The sequence below is a fragment of the Salvia splendens genome, chromosome 5, assembly GCF_004379255.2.
Source record: "Salvia splendens isolate huo1 chromosome 5, SspV2, whole genome shotgun sequence".
Taxonomy (NCBI): Eukaryota; Viridiplantae; Streptophyta; class Magnoliopsida; order Lamiales; family Lamiaceae; genus Salvia; species Salvia splendens.
In genome coordinates this window covers 33,428,150-33,451,643 of record NC_056036.1, presented here as the reverse complement: position 1 = coordinate 33,451,643, position 23,494 = coordinate 33,428,150, and the positions used below count along the sequence as shown (strand labels likewise).

Below are 23,494 nucleotides of genomic sequence, written 5' to 3'. Positions count from 1 at the left end.
ATTATTAAGCAATTTTTGTTCTTGTGCTGATAGAATTGATTCCCCACTTGTCACAGGCCAACTTTCAACTAAGCAATTAATAACATTTATTTAAACAAAAAGAGTTGGGGCTTGCAGCCTAAAACACTAGCACCATTCTGATACTTGGAGATAAGCTGCTACATATTTTTCTCAAAGCACAAGAATAATAAGTCATCTAATTACAGTAGTATAACTATAAAGAGCTAAAATTGTTCAATGGATCAAAGAATTGGCATGAAGCAGATTTTTTCTTTCGCTAAATACAAAAGAGCAAAAGCCGGAAATTTGATCAGGACCGACATCAGACCACCTAGCTTAGCTCTTGCTCTGGCAATGGAATGCAAATGACTCAGCCAACTTAGCAGCATCTTCTACCCCTAACCGAGTTCCTTGCTGTGAAACAACTACAGATGCGACCTTTGAAGCTAACATGCCAATACTTCTCGAATCAGATACACCACGTGACAAACCATACAATATGCCAGATGCATAGGCATCCCCAGCCCCACATGTGTCCACTGCGACGCAAGGATTTGGAGGTATGTAAACAGATTCTCCCTTCACACCAACATAAGAGCCTCTATGGCCATCTGTCACTGAAACAAACGGAACAAAATGGCTCAGGTACCTAGTGGCAGAGATGGGGCTTTCTTTCGAGGAAAAATGACACAAAGTCCTGGCTTCATCACTGTTGGCAAAGATTACATCTGCATAATTTGCCATGATGTCCCTGACAAACAGATACAAACTAAAATGAGCAACCAACAAATTCCATGAATTTGTTCTACATAAAATTACCCTATCGTCAACACTCAAAAAGAGCCATCAATATCTTTTGAATGCTTTGCAGGATTAATATTTTGAAAATAGTAGCTATAGACTCTAATTTGACAAGAAACCAACATCCAAAAATAAATCTCAGGTGACAGATTATAATTCAGACAAACCTCAGATCAATGAGGATATGCTATACAATTAGGTACGTGGCAAAATATTTACCAGAAGTCATCATAATGTCTCTCAATGCAGCTGACATCTGATGCTGTAATCGCAACAAGAGCACCACATTTGCGGGCCTCCTGACATGCCATGGCAATTGTTTTGATTGTGTCTGGAAATTCGAATAAGTATCCTTCAACAACTAAAATACTTGTTTTGGACATCAAGCTAGCCAAGCATGAATCATAGTTTACTCTTGAAGACGTACCCTGGTATCATTAGAGAGAGCGATTTCATAGTTATTAACAGAGTTAGTATTTTAAAATTGAAGAACTGAAAATAAGAGTCAGGATAAAATATTGAATATCGCAAAATATGGATGTTCCTAGGAAGGTAAAAGGGAGAAATTTATCGACAGTTGACATGTCCAGCAGCATGAGATAAGTTTGAGGTGACCACAAATGAAAAGGAGAGATCTCCATTTTTTGAGACAAAGTAGAGATTAACTTTAAATGTTAAGGGATCTAGCTCTTTTCTGAATTTAGCAGCCCTTAAGAGCATCTCCAACCATTTACTCCAACCATTGACACTAAATAGTGGTTTTACTCCAACCATTGACACTAAACTTAAACTTAAAAGAATATTCTCTATCCACTACCTTTTTCTACTCACAAAATTTGAAAAACTGATTTGGGTTTGTTTTAGTGTAAACCCAAAAATGAGCATATTTTACTCAAAAACCCAATACGGGATTGGTTTTGGAGTACCATTGGAGCACATTGCCTACTCCATTTTAGGTATTAGAGTACCATTGGAGATGATCTAAGAGTCGAGTAGATATTGACCAACAATTATTTTACTTTCACAAATCATATTCATTGGCTCAACCAATGCAGTAATGAAGGCCTAACTCGTCAATTAATTAGTCATCCAGGATCTTTATTTTCTTAGAGGAATTGGAAATGATGAGTACATTTACTAACTTTTTCCTCTCAAAAGGCTTTGAGACCTCTGACATGATTAGGGGGGGGGGGGGGTTGACTGTCTTAGAAATCTCAACATTCCTTGTTTCATGCTGGACTTGCTCAACCTTTCTAACAACATATAATAACTGATCTAACAAAAAAGCTTCTATTATACATTTCCTGGAATTAGTTTATTATGGTGCAGGTAACTGAAATTCTGAAAGACCTACATCACCAGTACTCAATGTTAACATGTTTGTTTTGAATAATAAACCTTCACAATGGTATATTTGTATTTCCCACAATGCGGAGTATACTCACATGATTCTTAAACTTTTCATTAACTGAAATGAGTGAAATGCTACTGACCTGGTAAGCAAGCATTGTTCGTTGAGCATCCGGAGTTGTGAGAACAATAACTGTGCCAGTAGTTCCATCCTTCACTGGTGCCGAAAGAAAATTCACATTTGCTCGCCGAAGTTTTGATCTGTGTTGACATTCACAAAAGCATGATTCAGAAGTGAGACTTGTAGCAATCTAGCAGAAGATATAAAAAACTGGAGACAAAAAATATCAGAAGCACACCAAATGCCTAATTAACCTCAACTCATTCAATAGATCACTTGAAAATAAGTTTAAGAATACACAAAGATGAGAGAGGTGTCTAGACGTAGAACTAATGGATGATACATGGAAACTGTAAGATTATTACAAAGACTATGAATCCTACCGGTAGAATCCACCTAAGGGATCACTTCCAACACTGCCTGCCATGGAAACATTCAGCGAAGGTCCTCCAATAGGTTGAGCACCAAGCCTCGCCAAGGCAACCAAGGTGTTGGACAGAGAACCACCCGCAGCAGCTTTATAGCTGCATCCATCCATGGCCCGTAAAATTCTACCTCTTTCTTCATGATTCACCACTTTCCTTGTACCCTTTTCTAATCCGAGTCTATCAAGAAATTCATCATCGACCATTCCCGAAAAGTCCACCTAGGCAGTGAAAATGAACTTCTTATAACTTTGTTCTCATAGCATCATCCTAAGAAGTAAAGATAAGCTCTAATATGGGCATGATTGAATAAGCAAGGAATCACCCGAGCAATTGACTACCTTATTTCGAATTTGTAGTTTCCAATTTCATTATCTACTGATGACACTTAGTACCCTTTTTCTCAATTTCGGCTCTCTAATCTATCCAGGGATATTTCAAACATTCAGCAACAAAAAAGTAAGTGTTTTTAAAGCCTTTCAAGTTAATTCATTCCACATAAAGCTGAACCGAGCAAATTTGATCAGAAATCCAAATTAGGGGAGATTGCAGATAACACCGTTCCCCAAATTGGATGAATTCATGCTACTTCAATTTCATATACCCATAACTAGGGAAAAGGAAAGAATACCATAGCTTGGCCGAGGCCAAGGACGTGCCACGTGTCAGGCAAGTGATGGGGAAGAGTGTGGGGGGATTCGTGGTCGTCGAAATCGGAAATTCCTAGGTCTCCAGCTTCAGAGACACAACGACAGACGTAAAGCAGAGCATCCGTGGAGGAGGAAAAGTTAGAGTTGGAAAGGATTGGAAGAGGGCATGTGGGGGGGCGAAGGGGTGTCCGGTTGAAAAGGGGGAATGAATTGGATTCGGATAGGGAGATGAAAGGGGACAGTTTTCTTAGTGTGGGGGATGGGGGAGAGAGAGCCATGAGGAGAGAGCCAAGTCCGCGGCGGAGATGGTGGGTGCAGTGCAGGCGGCGCTGGCGATTATTTATCTATCCTCACCTCCCTTATTTTTGTAATAAACCTTATCCATATTTTTTACTAGTTTTACAAATTACGATCGACGTGTTTATGTAATAAACCTTATCCGTTTTTCAATAGCCTTGACTACCTATCATTCGAGTTAAAGTGTCACTCTGTATACTATCAAGATTTAACGAATGATATTAGCATAGTACAGCACTAAACAGATCTAATAGACAGATAGGAGTATGTCTTCAGTACTATGTACTGAAAGATGACGGTCTCCATCATCAACATTTCTTAATCAATATATTTAGCCATAATGCAATATTGATTATGCATTATTTTGATCTATTAAAAGGTCCGGACTTTTTTGCAATCCAAAAATCTTAATATTTTGGATTGTTATTATGTTAAATAAGTCAAAGTAACGTCTGATTAAATGATGTTTATCGATTATGTTACTAAATTTCTGATAATATACAACTCCCTCTGTCCATAATAGATGATATATTTAGGGAGTGCCACGAGATTTTAGGAGATGTTGTTTTGTGTGTTATGTGGAGAGAGAAAATAGTAATATTAATGTGTGAGAGAGCTTTTTCCAAAAAAGGAAATGTGACATTTTTATATGTGACAAACTAAAGGAAAGTATGACATCTATTATGGGACGAATGAAGTATATTTTAGGAGATAGCAATAAAGATTTATCTCAATTAGATCTTGTTAATTAATATACCATACTAACGTCGTCAATTTTATTAGGTAAGAAAAAGCTTTCGGACTGTCATTGCAACCTTTCACGATAGGTAACCAAATCTTATCTATGTCATGAAAGTGTTTTTCTTCTGCAAGGGGCAGGCCGAGTAACCTACTGTGATGGCATGTTCCACTACTCGGCCTACAATGTAGAAATCTTAGACATGTTTATTTTATACACTATATATTTTCACTTATTTAATTATAAATTCATTATGTTTAATGTTATTTAATCTAACTAGGGTTAAAAGTGTACACCTATTGGAGTATCTATGCATGCACCATACACACTCGAAACATTATTTTAATATACTAACTCTAGCAGTTGTGTCAACTCATATTATATCAAGTTTTAATGGATGTAGCCCGTGTTCGGATTTGAAGGTATGCAACCTAATTTATAAAATTTGACACACATTTAGTTATACTGACAATATAAAATAATTGACATTTAGAGTGGAACTAATTAAAGAAATAGATTTCATAAAAACAAAGAGTCATTGCCTAAAAGGTATAAACACTACTTTTCAAAAAATATATTAAAATAATTTTAAATGCATGCAATTAATAATGTTTGGGTACGTTTATTTTAAAGAACATAGTAAAAATTTTGGAGTTCAAATTTCGTAAGAGCTTATGAAATGCAAGAATTATAAATATATATACTCCATAACATATCGTAATAGAATTATTAGTATAAAAAATATTATTTATGGAATTATAAAAGATAAATGATGATCAATGAAATTATTTTGTGGAATTATATAAACTATTACTAGATCTTTTTTATTATCAATATATTTGAAAATATCTTTTGAATAAAAGCATTACATGTTTTTAAATTGGGATATTGATATCTAATTTCATGGAACTTTTAAAAAATTAGATTTTCCCACGAACTTTGAAATTGACAAATAATATCACGAGCTTTACCACGAGTTTGTTATTTCTCTCCAATGAAAAAATTCCCACAAATAATATTATGATACAGATTTTTTTTCGTAATTTCTCGACAACAATTTTGAGGGGTTCAAGTTTTTCAATCTTTGTAGATAGTTTTTCAATCTATTAAAATAACATGAATTTTTCCATTCGTGAGAAAAAATAAACCATGGGTAAAATTCGTTATATTATTTGCTAATTTTAAAATTAATGAGAAAAACTCTAACTTTTTTTAAAATTTCATGATATTAAATGTCAATATCCCTTTTATCCCTTTTAAATTTAAGTAACAAATTCATATTGACTTTAACAAATGTCCACGCAAAGTGGATACGCCCACGACCGTCGGATGCGATAAAGCACCACCCATCTATAACTAGAAAGCGAGAATCTCGATTCCACGTGTCCCCCCATCCAACCACATATACCCTCTCTTTCCCAAACTACCCTCACATCATGCATTTTAAATCTCACTCTGATCTTCCAATTTTTATTTTAGCAATACAACTTTCTTTCATTTCATTTATGCCCACAACCTGTATTTATTTCATTTACATAACTTAGTTATTAAAAATAGTCTAATTTTGCATTTTGATTTGTCCATAAAAAATAACTGCATTTCTAAAAATAAAAAAATTTCTATTATACTTTACTAACTTTTTCTCCTCCTTTTCATATTTTACCCATTTTTTCTCCATATCTTTATTATTTACTTATTTATGTATTCTCTTTTGTTTTCAATTTTATACTCCATCCGTCCATAAAAAATAGTCATATTTTATCATTTTAGGATGTTTGCAAAAAATTTAAAAATAGAAAGTTTATCTCCTATATTTTACCTACTTTTTCTTACTTCTATCTTAGTTACTGATATTTTGTTAAAAGTCGTGCCATTTACAAATAGGACTATTTTTTTTTTAACCTAGAGACTATTAAAACTCAATAATTTCTATAAATTAGATTACTTTTTTTATAGACAAAGGGAATATAGGATTATTAGGCCATCCACAACGCTGTTCCTATACCGTTCCTAAACCGTTCCTTAAACTACTATTTGCGGGCCCCACTGTACTTTTTTACTCCATTCCTTAACTAAGGAACGGAACCTGCAACCCTCCGTTCCTTAGCCGTTCCTTAACCGTTCCTTAAATTACTATTCATTCAATTTCATTTCTTATTTTTATTTCCAACCCAATTCAATTAAAACAAACACACTTTATTAAAAAATACACATCATTAAAAAAAATTACAACTTAAACTTAAAAAAAACACACAATTAAAATCCTAAAAAAATAAAAAACACACAATAAAAAATACACAATTAAACGCGGGAAAATAAAAAAACTACTCCGCCGGCTAATCATCCTCCGGAGGCGGTCGAGGTTGAGGGGGAGTCGGAAGGCCAAGTTGTGCTGCCATATGCACAATTCCGTTCCACCAGGCCGCGAATTGGGCGTACGAGAAGCGGGAAGTGTCCGCCATTGTGGCGATCATGTACGCCACCATAAGTGTGTCCGAGCCTCCCCGCGAGCCCGATCCCGAGGCCGGCTGGCTTGATTCACCTCGGCCCTTCCTCGCTCTAGCCGCCTTCGTCCCTTGCGGCCGACGGCGCCCACGGCTGGATCCCCCGTATTCGCTGGGCGTACCCGCAAACACCTGCGGTTCACCCTCACTGCCCTCCACGGTGTCACCAGACGAGTAGTTGCCGCTCGCCGTGTGCTTCGTGCGCTTTGAGGTTGAGCCCGAGCTGGAGCGGACACCGCCGGCCCACCTTTCCTCGTCCTTGACGAGCTGCCAAATATCAACAAATTTGAACTATAGACCGGTGTCCTGGTGGAAGGCGTGCAAAGCCGCCCTCAGAATGTCGGCGCCCGAAGCTCCGCTTTGGTAGTGCGCCGCTTCGGCCGAGTAGATGCCGCAGAATTTTTTGACCTGTAAGTCGACTCGGCCAAAGTGAGCACGGAGCATTGTATATTTGCGCTTCCGGGCCCCTTTCGGCTTAGTCTGGTGGTAGACATCACGGACCTTTTCCCATAAGCACTTGGCGGCTTGTTGATTCCCGACGATGGGATCATACGAGACGGTGAGCCAGGCGTTGTACACCGCCTTTGTTTCTTCGTTGCTGTACGGATGCCGGCCCAGATCCTCCGATTCCTCCTCCTCCTCCTCCTCGGCCGCCTCAGACGCAGCCCTGGAGTTTCCACCGCCTCGGCCTCCTCCCTGGGTGGGTTCAACGGGGATATCCTCCCGAATCTGGGACAATCCCTGAGAAGGCCGCGAGGCGGAGGGTCGAGCGTATGCATCCACATCGAAAGTGGGTGGTTGGTACCCACCCGGCGTCGCCGACCCCTGGGTGCCCGGCGTCGACGAACCGGAACCACCAAGTGTGTTGTACATGGTCTCCCAATCGCCGAACGAGTTGAGATCCCACCCACCGGAGCCGCCACCGCCGTAGTTGCCGTCGCCGGGCATTTTGTGAAGAGATTGAATATGAAAATTGGAGAGGAAATGAAGTTGATTTAGGAAGAATAGATGTGTAGTTGCGTGTGGAATGAGGATGAATTAGGAGTATTTATAGAATAAGAAAATAAAAAAATAAAAATAAATAAAAAACGGTAATAATACCGTTAATTTTTTTTTTATAAAAATCGAATTTTTTTAAAAAAATAATTATTACGTCAACACGTGACGTCGCCCACTCGCGGGCCGGCGATGGGCGTCACGCACGACGCGGGGGAGAGCCACGTCGCCGAAGCGCGTGGCGGCACAGACCGTGCCGCGAGTCGTTCCATCGGCACCCGGCACGGCATGGGAACGGAACCTCGACACACGGAACGGCACACGGAACGCCGGCGGAACGGCACACGGAACGCGTTCCGCTACAAAAACTTCCCATGCTCCGCAACACGTTCCACTACAAAGTCGTTCCGGCGGAACGGCACACGGAATGCCGGCAGCCCGCGTTGCGGGTGCTCTTAGGGCGTGTTCATGATAAACTCGTATTTTAACTGTTTTATTGGGCGTTAAACGTGATGATAATTGGTGTTTAAATGCATATTACTTGAGTTTACGTCCATATTTCACTATAAAGGTGCTTTGATGAGTTTATCCAGTGTTTGAAGTTAAAATAGGTAAAAAAGAGTCAAAATGAGCCAAGCCGTGACTGGGGTCTGCTTCAAACGTTAATCTGCCTATCAATATGGGGTCCAAATCCTATTTTGAGAGTACCATTGTCTTCATCATCGAAAGAGCTTCGCGTGGGTACCTCACACGCCCCAATCGGAGTTCGGATGAGAGAGATATGGCCGATCTACGAAAGCCGCGCGGACTGCCGGGAGCTACCCGGCCGGGTGAATTTTATGTGCAATAATTCCACCCGGCCGGGTGGCCAATTTTGTTCATAAAGAGTCCAGAGACTTCTGCCCGACCGGGTGGATTTTATGTGCAATAATTCCACTCGGCCGGGTCCGTCTGACTGACGATTTTTAGCCCAGACGTGATTTTTCTGAAGGGAAATAAAAAGAGAAAAGTTAGGGCAATGAAAGGGGATTCTGAACCAGCCGCAAAACACACACTCTCTCTCTAGGAAGCACGCTTGGAATAAGATTGAAGATTCAAGCTTCAATTCCTCCGCCATTTGTAATCCGTATCATGAATTCTATTGTTTGCCTTAGTTTTTATTTGTTTTCTACTTTGAATATGAGTAACTAAACACTTTATGTAGAATTCTTGGTGAAGATGCATTGATTCATAGTTTTAATCCAATTAATTTCGTTTTTATCTTGCTCTTGTAATTGTTTGAATTATTCTCGTGCTTTTTCCTATCAATTGCTTGATCACCAATTGGGAGTGTAGGATTTCTTAGAGTAATCGGAAGATGAAATATTTAATCTTGAAAGAGGAATAATTCACACCTTAATTCAATAAAAACTCGGGAGAGTTGAGATTATGAGTGGGATCTTTAGTCTAATCAAACTTTTGGGAGTTAGGTCTAAGATTTAGAAGGGGACTTCGCTTATTACACCTAATCTACAGATTTCTCACATCGGGAGGGGGTTTAATCTACAATTGTGATTGATTCAACAATTCTGGAGACTTTAAATGGTAAAACGGTGTTAATTTGGTTAGGCTATGAGTTGTGCATCGGATCCTTGAATTCTGCATATTTCTCCATCATCTTACACAGCTTTCTTAATTGCTTTCTTGTTAAGTGTTCTACTTTAATCTCTTCATTTACATGTTTTCAGTAGTTGTTAGTTTTAAAACCAAAATTTCTGATCGTCTGGATAGTAGTTGAAATTAGTTCGTGGTATTTAGGTTGACACTTAATTGTCTCTGTGGGATACGATATACTCTTGCTTGCTATTTGCTACGATAACCCCGTACACTTGCGGGTATTATTTGGGTAAAATAAAGTTGAGTCAGTTCACTTTCTCCTATATGTTAAAGCCAAGAAATAAATCTTGGCTAGAATTTGGAGGTAGGACCCACCACTAAAGAATTCAATTTGCATGTTCACGGAACAAGTTTTGGCCACATATTTTAGAAAAAGACAGCTACTTATTTGAGGATGTTGACCAAAAAAGCCCTTACACATTTCTCATTCTTGTCTTCAATCTATAAGATTCACATGGGTAGAAATGTAATTTTTCCTTCAATTCTGGGTGTGGGCAACTTTCCCAGATACAAAAACTACCTCTGAGCCGTGTTTTAAAATTGGTCATTTCATGAGTAAATAGTGCGGGCTTTTGTCTTTTCTAGGGCTTTGAAGTAATAAATCTATGAACGGGAGAATTTCTCAAGAATTGACCCCAATTCTTGGTATATCTATGAATCTGAACAGCTCCTTAGTGTTTTTACCTAAATCAATTTTTCAAAAAGTGTGGCCCCTCTCCAATAAGGTGGGACGGTGGCAGAAGATGTAATATTGGGATGAAATCAGTGGCAAATGAAAATCGGGGATTGCTCTAAAACCCCAAATCGTGCCCTCCACAAACCCTCTCTGTCTCTGTGTGTGTGTGTGCGCGCGTGCGTGCTTTCTCCGTTTACCTTTTCTCGTGAACCCTCGCCGCCATGTCAGTGTTCACGCGCCGCCTCGGTGCACTGGCTGCGCGCCTCTCTTCTCCGCTGCGCCGCGGTTATGGATCAGCTGCCGCTCAGCTCGATTACGATTATTACTACTCTTACGATGCCGAGGAGGAGACAGGGCCGGAGCCGCACCGCCGAGGAATGGAGGAATCCGACGGCTGGGAGACGCCGGGGAGAGGTGTGCAGTGGGTGATCATTGGCGATCCTTTGGTCCGCCGACACGTATACGCACAACGCCTCTCCAAGCTTCTCCACGTGCCTCACATATCCATGGGATCTCTCGTTCGCCAGGAGCTCAACCCTAATTCCCCTCTCTATAAAATGGTTTCATTTCTCGTCTTGTTGTTTTCGCCCTTGTATTTATCGATTGAAGCAATTTTTTTTATATTGATGATTTTTGGTGTTGAACTAGATTGCAAACGCAGTGAACCAAGGAAAATTAGTTCCAGAAGATGTGATATTTGGGCTTTTATCGAAAAGGCTAGAGGAAGGGTATTGCAGAGGTGAAACCGGCTTCATTTTAGATGGAATTCCTCGAACCGCGATTCAAGCTGTCAGTTCTTCCCCTCCTCGTCTCAGTATCATTCTTTCCTCATCAAATTATATCCTTTTGCATCGACGATTAGTCTGATTTGAAAGATATGCTGTAGATATTCAGAAAAATATCTTGTTATTCTAATATGTGAAGAGTCTCAAATTATTAAGCTTTGCAGGAGATATTGGATCAAATTGCGGACATAGATATGGTACTGAATCTCAAGTGCAACGAAGGTTTTGTGGTAAAGAAGACAAGTTTAGACAATGGCATGTATTTGCCTTCTCAAGAATTAAATCCCATGGCCAACTCTGACTGCATTTTGAAGGAGAAACTTGCCATGTATGCCGAACAGGTACATCCTTCACCTCTAGTCTCTAGATATTGATTGGTGGTTAATATTTAGAGCTTGATTTTCTGCAGTGTTTTAAAAATGAAATCTTTAGCAAGTAAAATGGGGTTGGTTTTTTTTTTTTGTGGCAGATGAAGCCTGTAGAAGAATACTACAAGCAACAGAAGAAGCTTGTGAACTTCCAAGTGGCAGGTGCTCCTGCAGATACGTGGGAAGGCCTTTTGGCTGCATTGCAGCTGCAGCACATGGCTCCCAATTCATCCCACAAGTTGACTGCCTAATTTTGGCCATTTGTCGACATGCTGAATATTTTTTTTGTCAAGCTCATGCAATTTTGTGATAGAGATGAAAAGCTATGTGCCTGCTTTTCTTTTTTATTTCTTGGGTTTTGTTGTTTCAAGATATTGTAATAGAGAAATTAGTGTAAACTTTGTTCGGCATTATATTATATAGAATATATGATGATATTTGAAACTCTTTGTTGTTGAAGGAAATTGAGATGAAATTGCTACTACAAAGCCACTCTATATTGGTGGCAGAAGCAACAACAAACATTTAAGACCTTGCAAATATTGGGGTGTTTGTACAGTACAGTGGCTATTCTTTCCATGCTTGCCGAAGCAGTTGATACCTAACGCAACTTGGGGTTCTGACTGACGACCGGAGGGTGAGGGATTTGAGAGGTGAGTTGAGCTGGTCGAGCTCGTCGTCGCTTGTCTGTGATTTATTGAGCTCTGAACGACCGGCCAAGACAGTAGCGGGTGATGGTGGGTGATACACAATAGGTGCTGCCTCGCACGGAAGGTTCACTATCGAGTCCTGTTCCAAATCCTATGCGTGGTAGTAATACAATCATCAGAATTTGATGATGAATATGTCAAGTAAAAAATGCAAAGAATAAGGAAGACCTGTGTACTGAGAGCTTGAAGAAGAGCTGCAGGAACGGGGTCGGGGCAAAACTCGTCGGGGATGAAAGAGTTGAGAATCCGGGTGAGCAGTGGTAGGCCGAATGTAGGACAGACCTGAAGTGGCCAATCAATATGAGCAGAAGAAATGAATGAACAAAGTAAAGCAAGGCGAAGCAAAAGAATGAGAACCTCTTTTCTAATGGACGGGGTCAATAGCATATCCTTGGGAAGCATCATAAGGTCGCTCAGCGCGTTTAGCAGACTGAAAGGTTTTGGTGATCTTGCCTCGTCCTTGTCATCGCCTTCCATCCCAAACAGATCAGTCAGCCACCTCGACCAATTCCCAATCTGTTGTAGCATCAGAGATTCATCGTATCATACGTGCATGAACAGAAAGAACAATGAAATATCCATATATCTATCTCTGTTGTTGTATTCGTACCGCATTTTTGAGTTGTGCACCGGCACCAAAGCTAGGTTTTCCTGGTGGAACTGGAAGCACATTAGCATCAGTGATCGGGTCTGCTAGCGGATTTGTTGGAATTTCATCAGCTGATTCTCGAAGGATGGCATTGAACATAGCCACATCTAAGCGCGCGACCAGTTGCTCCATAATCTAATCATCATCATCATGTCAAATTCTGGCTTTGATTTTAATGGAGTATATATTGACAAGTAAAGTGGAGTACCAGTTTGGAGAGAATAGGTAAACAGCCACAATCATGTCCTCCACCTCGAACAGGGCATATCCTCTCGCACGCATCCTTGAAAGCCTTCTTCCACAGTTTGACAGAGAAGTTCCCTTGCTGCTGCCTTGTTCCATTACCACCACACTGCATGTGTGGTGTAAAAGTCTACACACAGATAGCTTGGTGAGATTGGTTTCATTCAGTGAAAAGCCAGCAACAACGTTCGTACGATACCTGCCACCACAGTGACTCTATGATTCTGGAAAATATCCATCCTTGTGCCTTTTCCAGTGCATCCACCAGATTCTCCTTCTCTCCCCCTCTCCTTGCAACTGCTGATGATTTCTTCTTTCCAGAATTACGTATCTGAATCTGACTGTCGCCAAACGACTTGCTGATCATCGCTCTTAGTACTATGGCATTGGACAGCCAGAAAGTCAATCTATATACAAAACATACACACATCAACATGAGGGCAAATAAGGAAGGTATTGAGTGATGAAAGGCATACCTAGGAACATCATTACCACATGCTTTGGCAGCTAAAACTAATCCAGACACAATACTTTCAGAAGCACTTTCTCTCCCTGATTTCGGGTTCTGCTTATTGGCATTGAAATATAGCCTTGAGAGGCGCCGCGCTGGAGCATGGACTTTACTCATGGAACTTCCATGTTCTGCAACGACCGAGTAAAGGCTCACCTCAAGGGCTGCTGCTTCCCTCAATTCTCCCTCCAAAATCTTTATCCTTTTTTCCAATTGCTGAATTCGCCCTTCCGAAACAAGGCTCCTTGTTTCCATTCTACACACCTTGCGCTCACTGCTTGTCGAGCCTGTCACGTGATGGTTTCTTCTGGCTGAAGAAGCCATCCCATTTTCCAATGCCATTCCCTTGTGCATTTCAACTTGCGGATATATGTTTAGCACCTCATTCTCGAATTGTTTTTCATGGCTCTCCCTCGTTTCGTTTAGAGGTGGAGAGTTTGTTCTTCCATCCACAAGCAGTTCCTCTGCACTAGTAGATGAACCGCCGCCAGAATTTTGACGTATCACTTCTCTAGATTCCTCAGAGCTCATCCGGATGTTCGCATCCCTTTTACCAGTTGCAACAATCCCCTCTCCTTCCCTGTGATTGGAGCTCAGCCTTTTATCTGCTTCTTTCACTGAAGAACTGTGAGATTCAATCCATTCAATATCAGACGACAAATCCATGGACGAGGAGGATTCAGTGGCCTGCTCCCGATGGCCAACTTTTGCACTACCATTCACTGCAATCTGCTTATAACAAATTGTGAACTCTACATTACAAATGAAACAAGTAAAGCTGTGGATAGAGAAAATGTGATCATACATAACAAGCAATGTACCTTCTGGTTTAAAGGCGAGGAAGCGGCATTTGGGGATGAGTGATCATGATCAGTAGCAGATGATGCTTCTTCTGCATAATCTTCACTCATCAATGAAGAAACAGATTCTCTCAGCAGCGAGGAGGAGGCCGGTTCGATTTTGAGGAAAAGAAGCGGTTGAGCAGCATTCCTATAAGTCCTCTTGCAATGAATGGGAGTGGTAATGCTCAAACCTTTCTCAACAACACCATAAGCACCCAAATCAAGAACTACACTTGCCAGCAGCTGCCCTTTCAAACCCTTGTCCCATCTTGGCTCATACAGATTAAACTCAATGCAAGAAGCATCCCCATTATCCCTCACTCCAAAACATTCATTGAATTCAATTCTTCCATTTCCAGGCACAGCTTGATTGGTGAAGCCACAGCTCCCATCACTATGCTCCCAATGAATCACAACAGAGCCTAATCTTCTCAGAGACTGAGAAGGAGGCCATGGCTTCACTTCCACTATGTGAACAACGTAGTCAACCTCAATCGAAGGGCTTTTCTCAGTTTTCATCCTCACACCTAAAGCCATTTCTTACATCAAACCAAATGTGCAATGCTAGAACACAATCAAAATTACAAAGAAGTTATTTTTATTGCAAAATTGTAGCTAGCTAGAATGAATTACATTACTAAAGGTGAAAGCAATGCCACATTGATCCATGGAGATGAAGACGCATAAACTAAACCTCAAATAGTTAAAACTTCAAAATCGAAGAATAAATATAGATAATTGTAGGAGAGCAACAGAAAATGGTGCAGTTAGTAATGGCACAAATGTAGCAATACCATTTTCAAAAGGAGAAAGAAAATGAGGTAACAGTGAAAACTCAACCACTCGAACTCATGTTAACAAGAGAGAGAGAGAGAGAGAGAGAGAGGTTGAGTGAGGTAAACATAAGGTGAAGCAGAAGAATGTGGTTTTGTTTGTACATATGTTGATTAAAAAAAACAAGAATGGAGTAATTATGCAAGCATGTGATAACCACATCAAAAGATGTGCCAATTTACAGTAAATATTTTGTCTTAATAGTAATCACACTTAGCGTTTGTCTCCCCTGAAATCACTAAACAAATCTTTGGGATAATAGATGATACAGTTTTCTTCCCACTCTTACTGTGTGTATTTGTGTTTATTTACTAGTGTACAAATATATGTTCATTTTAATTATGTTATGGATGCTACATGTTATTCTTCTTACCTAAACTTGGATATTTTTTATTTGGTTGGAGTAGTAATTATGTCATACAATACCTTACCAGCAAGAGAGAGAGAGAGAGAGAGAGTTGGTAGAGTATGAAATCTTGCCTCTCTCTCTCTACAAATAGTAAGTATAAATGTGATGGAAGGTGAGAGAGTTAGAGTTGATGTAACCTTAAATGCTCATCAACTTACATAATGGTAAGTTGAAAACTCCACTGCATCTACATTAGTATTCTTGTTGGGCTGTTAAATTTCTAAGCCAAGTTAACTTAAATGCCTAACTAATCCATCAAGAGCCACCACCTAATTTCTTCAATGTATACATCAAATACTGAAAAACAATGCATTTACATTCCCTACTAGTACTATAAGTTAATCAAAGAATTACAACCAACACATGAGCTGAATCAAAAGAGGAGGAGAGGTTAGCCGAAGCTCTGATGCGATGCGCTATCCGGATCAGCATCGGCCGTGCCCTGCACTTGAGCAGCATACTGCAAGTTCCACAGCACATCTTCAAACGAGGGCCACCCCGAGGATTCATCTGATATACATTTGTTCGTGATGGATATCACAATGGACAACGACTCCTGTGAGCTCGTAGTTAGCACGATTGGTTCCACCATCTTTCGCCTACCGTCTTGGCTGCTGAATGATGTCTGCCATTCGAGAGAGAGCCAAAAAAATCAAACACCTAAACCATAAACTGCATTAAAAGGAAGCAACATAACATACCATCTCATTTAGCAGAAATGCTTCGCCTTCTCCACTTGCGATAGGACCTACCAGTGACTCGAGTAATATGAACCCGAAGTTGTGAACATCATCCTGTAAAAGATAAATAGCTGCTTACAAGAATTAATATGAAATCAAAAGTGAAGGGAGGAGCATACATCAGTTTTTTCAATTTCATCTTCAATGAGAGACATTCCATAATTACTAAGCTTTGCAATCCCATGCTCATCTATCAGTATACTGTTGGTCGTTAGACGATTGCTCAGAGAAGGGGGGATCACCCCGGTACGAAGAAAATGTACGGCCTTGGCTGCACCGATTACAACAGCCAATCTTTCTGGCCACTTCAGGACCTTCTCTGTACAACAACACCACCAAATTCCATTGTTTATAAAGTTTATAACTTATGTCTCGTATAAAAAGATTGGCGACGCGTATAGTACCTGAGAGATGAGAGCGGAAGCTTCCATTAGGAACGAATTCTTGCATGAGGTACAACCTACGCACAGTTGAGTCGTCCTGTGTTCCATCATCAATGCAATGACCAAGAAGGGCAACCAAGTGAGGGTGGCGAAGCTTTGAAAGCAAATCAGGCCGCAGCTTGAGGTTTTGGATCGAGCATTTTCTGTATAGAGTTAAAGATCGGATAGCAAGAAAGCTTCCATTCTCTAACCTTCCCTTGTAAACCTGTACAAGTGAAGGCAGAGGAGTCAGACAGATAGCTAAAACTATGAAACTTTTCCAACATATGCAAAAGCACATCAAAGAGCCTATCTTCCGAGGCAAAAAATAACTCCATAATTGGCTAAGCCGCCTACCTTTCCGAAAGAACCTTGGCCCAAGAAAGATGACTGATCAAAGTTTTTTGTAGCTTCTTTAAGTTCTGGTAAAGTAAACACCCTATAGGGTGGAGAACTTCGATTCTCAACTTCCGAAAGTATCGCTGATGGAAGGAAAAAACATAAAATTCAAGATTTAGAAGCAAAAAAAAGGATAGATGACATTGTAACTGAGCCATAGTGCAGAAAAGTTAACATACTGGCACTTGCTAGGAGATCGGGGGAAATTAGTGGATCGTCTTGTTTAACCTTAGGTGCAATATGCTGAACTACTGCATGCTGTGTTCGGTGCCTTTTGCAGAAAAACATAAGACCAACAAGCAAGAGGATTATCACTACAACGATAGTTCCGGCCAGAAGGACTATTTCCCTCATTCTAGACCGTCCTTCGCCCTTACTAACGTCTTTGCAGTATGATGCAGAATGCTGATCTCTGGCATCAGTAGAGAAACAATTCCCACTAATTTTGACTATTCTTTCATCTGCCAAGCAATTAGGGAGCTGGCCTACAATTTTATTATCAGAAAGATCGATCAAACTAAGTCGTTCTCCGCACTTGAGATGCTCGGGAAGTGATCCACTAAGAGTGTTGGATGACAGATTCAAGTAACTGATATTCGGGAGAGAGAAGAGCAGAGGAGGGGTTCCACTAAGATGATTATTCGACAAATCAAGATGCTGAAGTTGATCCAAGTTAACAAATTGTTCTGGTATGTTACCAGAAAATGAGTTATTGCTTAGAAATACATTAGCCAGCCCTTTTGGCAGAGGGGGCAATCCGGAATCGAAACTGTTCTCTCTCAAATCTAGCAACTGCAAACTGGAGAGTTTGCTCAGATCAGGAAACTTTCCAGTGAGAAAGTTGTGAGACAAAACTAATTCAATCAATGTTGTGATTCTTGAAACTGCAGAAGGAACCTCACCATTCAATCTGTTGTTCTCTAAGCTCAAGACTGTGAGATTCAACCATGAATCCAACCACTCGGGAACACTGCCATTGAAATAGTTTTGATCAAAGCTCAAAGTCCTAAGCTTAGACATACTTGACATTTGAGAAGGAATTGAACCAAACAAGAAATTTGAACTCATGTCTAAAGCTTCAAGCAGATACAATCTATTGATTTTATCAGAGTGTGGACCCCATATGCTTAGAGACACTAAAGTAACATCCTTTAAGCTGGACAACCTTACCAAGGTTGTAATGAAAGAATCCATAGAGAAACTCTGAGACAATGTTATATTTGGAATTGCAAACCCTCTGAACTCATTACTAACCTTTGCAGGTTTGTCTCCCATGATCCGAAGCTCGGTGACAGAATCATTCTCACATTTGATGGTGAGCTGTGGTGAAGATAACAAATTGCAGAAATCAGGATTGTTATGATTTTCCCAATTGCTCAGAGGCAGAGGGTACTCCAAATGCTTCCTCAGCTGAAGAAGAAGCTGAGTTTCATAACTTCTCAGCTGATGAGTGCTGCATGCTAACAGCAGCCATGAAAGAAACACTAAAACATAGTAATTTGAACACCCTATTTGTTGTAGAATTGATAGTTTCATGGAGATAAGATATTGAGGAAACATTAAAGATGGAGAAGGAAGAAAGAAAGAAAGAAAGAAAGAAAGAGAAGAATGGTGGATTCTATACAAGTAAAGGCAGCAAAAAGTGTGAAACTTGAAGCTTTTATTAACAGACAGAATTTGACATAAATGGTGAAGAGTTGAAACAAGTTCAAATGATAATGAGAGGGGGTTGGAAGGGAATAATCAGCATTGATGAGAGTAGCAAAAATGGGAACTTTGGCATTGATGGCTGAGGTGATAAGGAATGGAGCATTGAGACTAAGAGGGAAAGGAAAGAAAACAAAAAACTAGTTTACTGTTAAAAATCCAACTTTCAAATCTATGAACAAAGACAGAGATTATTGTCAGGAAATAAGGTGTAGTCACCTGATTACCAATCCTAGTAATTGGATACTATATGTTAGGCTATATAATGTTGCTCGCATAATAGGAATATTTTGGTCATTTAATCAATAAAATAATAAATCTGTAAATGTATTTATTGGAAAAATAATCTGCATATTGCTTTTGGTTATAGTGTGATTTTTAAATACAATTATTTATTTATTTATTTTATTTAGGACTCCATTAATTGTTATCTGTATCTCAACCAAAATAAATAATTGTAATTTGGCTTGAATATAGTAGTATATCAAAATAATCTGCATATTACTTCTGGTTATAGTGTGTATTTAGAAATACAATTATTTATTTATTTATTTATTTATTTATTTTATTTAGTACTTTCTTTGTCCCAAAATAGATGTCAAACTTTTCTTTTTAGTTTTCTCATAAAAGATGCCATATTTCATTTTTTTTAGAGTGAACTACATAAATAGTACCAGATCTTCCACTTTCGCACATAAATGGTACCTGATCTTTATTTCATATCATTTTTTGTACCTATAAATCACATTTTTGGTACCTTATGTAATTTTCACCCCAAAATACCATTTAAACAAATTTATTTTTCCATTTGTGTCATAAAGGATATTTTGGGCATTGACAAAACTAGTACCAAAAGTGATATTATAATATCTTCTGTCATTCACCTCACTCTTTATACTATTATTATTAATCAACATTAATATTATTATTTTGATGTTATAAATTAATAAATAATTTATTTTTTAATATCATTTAAATATACTTAATCATAATTATAGTTATAATTATATTTAATTATTATAATAATATTATTGTTATAATAGTAAAAACTAGTAGTAATTAATAAATAATTATTATTATTTTAAATTAAATTAATAACTAATCAATATAGTCTTAATTAAAATTTAAAATTGTGAATTGTATTCATAATGATAAAAAGTTGAATATTTTTAGTTAGGTGTTTCAACCCTAAAATGAGTATAAATAATTTAACTAGAAATATTCAATTGATTTAATTACTTTAAATAATTAATTTAATTAGGTATTTTGTTATTGATTTATATTATAATGCAATTATATGTATGTATAAAACACTTATAAAAAGAAGAAAAAGAAGTGAAAAGAAAAAAAGAACATAAACTAAGGAGAAATAATAAAGAAGAAAGGAAGATAAAATACTAAAAAGAAAGAAGAAAATGAAGAAAAAAGAAAGAAGAATAAATTAAAGAAGAAAAAAAAGAAATAAGAAAGGAAGAAAAAAAATCACATATTTGGTTCTATTTAATTGAAATTCTAAAAATATCCTCCATAACAAAAAAAAATCACATTTTTGGTACCTAGAGTTATTTTTGTTATGGGATACCAAAAACGATATAAAATAAAGATCATGTACCATTTATGTGGCAAAGTGAAATATCAGGTACCATTTATTTAGTTCACTCTTTTTTTAAAATGTTCTCTCTCACGTCAAGGGGTGTGTTATATTGCTAACTAATTCTTAAATTGCTTACTACAACTAAATGATATGCATTGGATCATTAAATCAATGCACAAGATCATTCATCTACGAATATCAATACGAAGCACAAAAAATGTAAATTAGGGGTATTAGTAACAATTAACAAAAAGTTAGCTATAACTAACTTTTAAAAAATATCTCTAAACTTTTATTATAACTTTCTCAATTTATATTATTTTTTTACACAAAATATTTCAAATTAATGATAATTTTATAAGAATTCTAACGAGATCTCACTTGCATATGTTCCAATGTCAAAATTTGAATTTTTTTTTTTTGAATTTGCGTATTTTTCAAGTAACAGTTTTATGTCAATATAACTATCATAATATGTCAATATAATACATATAAAATGTCAATGCTAAATTGTGTTGACATTTTCAATGAATCGTATTTATATGTTTAATACATCATATTGACATTTTGATCCAAAATCCTAATTTTGGTAGTTTTATAATCTTTTTAAATTTAAATAATAATAAAACGAAATTACACATGACAATTTATAAACTACTATATCTCTACATATCTTATGGTTTTAAATTAGTTGTAGTTAGAAATTAAAGGTTGAGTTAGCAATTGATCACTCCCCCTCACGTAAATATATAAAAATATATTTTATCTCTCCACTTAACACAACAAAACAACATATCCTAAAATCATGAGTCATCAGTCAAGTGTGACATTCATTATAGAACGAATGGATTATTAATTGCTATATGTATCCAACCCCTCGAGTTTCACTATTTTCTGTTTCCGTCACCATATATAATATTGGATTGTTCTTTAATATTTTGCTTGATGCATTCCTTCATTAGTTGAAATTCCTAAAAAGTCAAACCTTATTAGGTCATTAACAAAGTATCCATTAAATTCATCACTTCTATTAATTATTTATGGGTCTCACACCACTTTCTAACTCATTTTTATTTAATATTTCATTTGTCACACAATAAGAGTCACATTTGTCCTTTTGGTTTGTTCCAAAATAAGAATCACATTTCTCTTTTACCATAAATGGTAAGTAGGTCCTACCACTATCCACTAACTCATTTCATTCACATTCTATTATAAAATCAATATAAAAAAAGTGGATCACATATTCCACTAACTTTTCCAACTCACTATTCTTTAATTTTTTAAAATTCGTGCCAATAGTGACTCTTATTGTGGGAAGTAGGGAATAAATAGTAACACTCCCAATCCACTATCTCTCCAGAAGTCCCAATATATTCTTTTAAATTTTTTTTTCAACCAATTTAGTTTAAATTAAACATGATAATAAAATCATATAAATGACATCCTATTGATAATCGAAAATGACATAATTGAAATTCTAAAATTACAATTTCTTGTAAGTGATAAATCACATAATCTGAAATTGAAGCACTAATAATCGTTGCTTACTTTATATTCCTCCTTCACTTGCACCGCTGAAGAGTTTAGCCAAAAAAATGTTGCGGGAGATCGGCTAATGGTTGCCAAAATTTCGTCCAGATGTGCTCAATTAGATTTTTCTGGAGTTGGTAGTGGGCAATGGAATCGGGAGGCGACTCCTCATGTAACATCCCGAATTATAGGGCTCGATGAAAGGTTTGGATGTGTGGTGAGGAATAGTAGTTAAGTTAAACCGTAAGGTATAAATTTGATACGAAATGCCGATTAGTCAATTTTCGGCAATTTCTTTTGTTCGTGTAAAATCATAAATCGAAGCTAAGGGCTAGTAATTTTATAAATTATAAATCATGGCCTAGAATAATTGTAAATAATGTGAGGAATTATTTTGGGCCATTTGAAGGTAATTGGAATTTTTATCGCCGATTATTTCGATTTTTCGTAAAATCGATCGTCGAAGCATTTGAGGTTTCGGACAGGAGTAATTTTAGATTAAACTAGAATTAATGTGCTACCAGATGGTAAATAGAATTCATAAATGTGGAATCATATGAAATGGAAATAAATTAGCACAAGAAATAAAATTAATTTAACTAATTAAATAACTAGAAATTAAAAGAAATTTCTAGAAAAGTTGTCACCTATCATTATCTATTAAGCTTGACTTCTTCTTTGTTACAAAAGGTTGTATCGCCAACCCCAGGCGCCCCCACCCCCGGCCCGACATTAGTGAGGGGGGGTAAATCACGGTACTCAGCAGCCCACTAGAGGGGAGAGTTCAACCCACTGTCCCACCGGAGACCCACCTCCACAGAGGCCTCACGCTTGTGCCCGAGAGATGGCAGCCTCCTAACGATGGTAGTGGGATTCGAACACCCGCTCATTGTTACAGATCTCCACCCCTGGAGCCAACTGAGCTAGCCCGTGCGGGCATTAAGCTTGACTTCTTCTTTATTGGGAAAAGAGGATGAAAATCAGAATCCATGGGAGAAGAGAGAACCGTGAGTTCTCATGGCAATCCTATGTTTCGATTTTTCGTCGAAATATCGATCCAATCGCGTAAACGTTATGAAATCAAGTAAAGCCTTTCTTCCTATACTATTTTTGTAGCATAAAATTCAATATGTATTAAGGTTAGAAATCTGAAAATTTCGAGCTCCATAGGTGTTGATGGATATATGGTTTTATGTTCGATTAATTGTTGAATACGTAGTGTATGGACGTCGTATGCCACGTTTTGATGGGTAATTTCAAAGTTAAATTGCCATGGTATGAACTTGATGTTGAGACTGAAAATATACTTTAGGGTTTATAGTTTGGTGGTTAGATGTTCATGATAGATGAAATAAATGATTTAAGAGTTGATTTAACATGAATTGAAATAGAATTTGATCAACAAGGTTTAATCTCCTGTTTTTCAGTGATCAGTTCCGAATTGTTTAGCATGAGTAGAATAGTGAAAACTTTGGTTTAACAATTTCTATAATAATTATAATGAGTCTAGAGGATCCCTAATTTTTTATGGAG

General features: G+C 37.8%; 4 protein-coding genes across 5 annotated transcripts; 1 reads left to right on the top strand and 3 right to left on the bottom strand.

Moving 5' to 3' along the window:
• Positions 1–69: 69 nt before the first annotated feature.
• On the bottom strand, positions 70–3,737 carry LOC121805501 (uncharacterized sugar kinase slr0537-like). Its single transcript, XM_042205379.1, has 5 exons — positions 3,329–3,737; positions 2,656–2,918; positions 2,295–2,412; positions 1,021–1,229; positions 70–751 (listed from the first exon to the last, which is right to left on the bottom strand). The coding sequence occupies exons 1-5, from the start codon at positions 3,623–3,625 to the stop codon at positions 337–339; spliced, it is 1,302 nt and encodes a 433-aa protein (XP_042061313.1). The 5' UTR covers positions 3,626–3,737; the 3' UTR covers positions 70–336.
• A 6,621-nt stretch (positions 3,738–10,358) lies between these two features.
• On the top strand, positions 10,359–11,812 carry LOC121805558 (probable adenylate kinase 7, mitochondrial). Its single transcript, XM_042205459.1, has 4 exons — positions 10,359–10,775; positions 10,864–11,004; positions 11,165–11,341; positions 11,470–11,812. The coding sequence occupies exons 1-4, from the start codon at positions 10,437–10,439 to the stop codon at positions 11,617–11,619; spliced, it is 807 nt and encodes a 268-aa protein (XP_042061393.1). The 5' UTR covers positions 10,359–10,436; the 3' UTR covers positions 11,620–11,812.
• Positions 11,813–11,871: 59 nt separating this feature from the next.
• On the bottom strand, positions 11,872–15,263 carry LOC121805557. Of its 2 annotated transcripts, XM_042205458.1 has the most exons (9): positions 15,118–15,263; positions 14,303–14,850; positions 13,447–14,210; positions 13,170–13,377; positions 12,936–13,100; positions 12,689–12,862; positions 12,436–12,594; positions 12,247–12,360; positions 11,872–12,169 (listed from the first exon to the last, which is right to left on the bottom strand). In XM_042205458.1, exons 2-9 carry the CDS (start codon positions 14,840–14,842, stop codon positions 11,936–11,938), a joined length of 2,358 nt encoding a protein of 785 aa, XP_042061392.1. In that variant the 5' UTR covers positions 14,843–14,850; positions 15,118–15,263; the 3' UTR covers positions 11,872–11,935. The 2 variants fall into 2 exon arrangements, with proteins under 2 accessions (XP_042061392.1, XP_042061391.1); XM_042205457.1 differs by having other exon boundaries at positions 14,303–15,254.
• A 563-nt stretch (positions 15,264–15,826) lies between these two features.
• LOC121802885 (probable inactive leucine-rich repeat receptor-like protein kinase At3g03770) lies at positions 15,827–18,702 on the bottom strand. The gene is made up of 6 exons (XM_042202573.1): positions 17,307–18,702; positions 17,086–17,210; positions 16,711–16,954; positions 16,426–16,625; positions 16,268–16,360; positions 15,827–16,191 (listed from the first exon to the last, which is right to left on the bottom strand). The coding sequence occupies exons 1-6, from the start codon at positions 18,685–18,687 to the stop codon at positions 15,958–15,960; spliced, it is 2,277 nt and encodes a 758-aa protein (XP_042058507.1). The 5' UTR covers positions 18,688–18,702; the 3' UTR covers positions 15,827–15,957.
• Between the last annotated feature and the right edge of the window lie 4,792 nt (positions 18,703–23,494).